Below are 2,367 nucleotides of genomic sequence, written 5' to 3' on the forward strand. Positions count from 1 at the left end.
ATCTACAATGAAATTCCAGTCAAACCATGGCACTGGGCTCTCGACTGGAGTGCAAAAACATAAAAGGTCATAAATAGACTGTTAATTAATCGAACCTATGATAACGTTTTTTACACAAAATCAAAGCCAGAAACACCAACATTTGCGAAGTTTGCAAAGTTCTCGACAATGCGGAACATGAAATCTTCTCCTGCCAACGACATGCTATTATCAGGAAAAAATATAAAATTTTTCATCGCTTTAAAGATCTTAAGGAGTTATTGCTCACAAAGGAGCCTCTTTTTTGAGAGAATTGGCCAAATTTATTAATGAGGCTAATTTGGAGTTGTGAATCGAAACACACTGAATTTTATTCAGGTCGGGTTAACTCGGTGCCAACGGAAGTCACCTTGAGGAGAGCAACCTTCTGTTGCTCCTACTTTCTGAGGCAACCTTCTGTTGACCTACACACCTACACCAACACATACACATCAATTCATTTTCACTACTATTTATTTTGTTAAGCTCTTACACACGACCACACTTTAAACTAAGCATCATATTGTTTAAATTATAAGAATTACCAATGCAACACCATGCACGGTCTCACTAACAACCATCGATAGTCAAGAAAATATCGACAGCCCCATCATCGAACTGGAAGTACCTGGTCAATGCGGACTCATCGTCGTGCGACCATCCAATATCGCGTCAGCGATTAAATACCAAAAAAAAAAAAAAGAATATCAAACAAGATGGAAATGATTTAGGATTCGCATTATATGCGGTATATTTTGCAAATGAGAAAGTATTTTTGCAAGGGTCATGCGGGATGGCACATCGATAAATCCGCGGTCACATTGATGGTATCAACACGAGAACAAGCCGGCAGCAGCTTTTAAGCATTCGATCTGTTTTGAAATCACAGAAGATACATACTACATACATACATATATAGGAATCACAGGAGGCCTGGTGCAGGCCCACGCCCATTATGGCGTTCCATTGGTGCGACAACAATTTGCACACCACGGTGTTCACGCCGCGTGACTTCCAAGTGGAGCTGCTGGCAGCCGCCTATGAGCGCAACACCATCATCTGCCTGGGCCACAGGAGCTCCAAGGAATTCATTGCCCTGAAGCTGCTGCAGGAGCTGTCCCGCCGCGGTCGCCGTCATGGCAAGGTTAGTGTTTATCTCAGCTGCGAGGTGGGAAAAGACAAAAGGAGCCAGCGGCCATATACACGATGCTTACACACCTGACGGACCTGCGAGGTGTGGCAGGAGCAACCGGACATGCAAGTGCCCTTTGCCCACTGCTGGACGGACTATCATGTCCATTTTGCGCCCGGAGGGACTCCTCTGCCTGCTGGAATCGCGCGAACTGCCGCTGAGCAGCATCGAGCTGATTGTGCTCGAGGACTGCCATGACAGCGCCGTCTATCAGCGTATACTGCCCATATTCGAGGGCACATATTGCCGGCTGTGCCGGCGGACAGACCCCGAGTACTGGGCCTGGCCGGTCCCCTGCACAGCGCTGGCTGTGAGCTGCAGCAGCGCCATGCTGGGCACCCTCGAGCAGAATGTTCTGTGTCGCATCGAGACGGCCAGCGACATTGTCACCGTGCTGCGCTACTGCTCAAAGCCTCACGAATACATCGTGCAGTGTGCGCCGTTCGAGATGGATGAGCTGTCGCTGGTGCTGGCCGACATACTGAACACGCACAAGTCCTTCCTGGTGGACCATCGCTACGATCCGTTCGAGATTTATGGCATGGATCAGTTCATGGAGGATTTGAAAGGTAAGTGGCTGACTGTAACGCCTGAAGCTCAAGCTAAACGCCTTGATTTGAATACGCAGACATACCCGATCCGAAGCTTGATCCGCTGTACGTCATCGACTCGCTGCTGGTTGTGCTGCATGAGATGGGTCCCTGGTGCACGCAGCGAGCGGCTCATCACTTCTACCAGAGCAACGAAAAGCTGAAGGTGAAGACGCCCCCACGAACGCCATTATCTGCTGTACTGCCTCGTGAGCACGGCCCTCGTGCAGCTGCACTCCCTCTGCGATCACACATTCCAGAAGCAACAAGGAGCGGGCGACCCACGGCAGAACCATTGAGCGGTATTCCAGTCCCAGGTGAAACGCCTGCTGCAGACGCTGCGCTGCTTCAAGCCGGAGGATAGCCATGGCCATGGGCGAGCCGATGGACTGCGCAAGATGCGCCATCAAGTGGAGCATGCGGACTTCAACAAGCTCTCCCATGCACTGGAGACCAAGTGCCAGGTGGTGGATCAGCTGGAGACGCAGGCAACGGACACACGCAGCCTGGTGGCCAATCTGGAGCACATATTTGCAGCATCCAGAGGGGCAAACCTTTCCCGAAACG

General features: G+C 50.4%; 1 protein-coding gene across 1 annotated transcript; it reads left to right on the forward strand.

Moving 5' to 3' along the window:
- Positions 1-973: 973 nt before the first annotated feature.
- LOC117903019 (endoribonuclease Dcr-1-like) lies at positions 974-2,164 on the forward strand. The gene is made up of 3 exons (XM_034814757.1): positions 974-1,162; positions 1,332-1,779; positions 1,839-2,164. The coding sequence occupies exons 1-3, from the start codon at positions 974-976 to the stop codon at positions 2,162-2,164; spliced, it is 963 nt and encodes a 320-aa protein (XP_034670648.1).
- The last annotated feature ends 203 nt before the right edge of the window (positions 2,165-2,367 follow it).

Source organism: Drosophila subobscura, unplaced genomic scaffold (assembly GCF_008121235.1).
Source record: "Drosophila subobscura isolate 14011-0131.10 unplaced genomic scaffold, UCBerk_Dsub_1.0 Contig_21, whole genome shotgun sequence".
In the NCBI taxonomy this organism is placed as follows: Eukaryota; Metazoa; Arthropoda; class Insecta; order Diptera; family Drosophilidae; genus Drosophila; species Drosophila subobscura.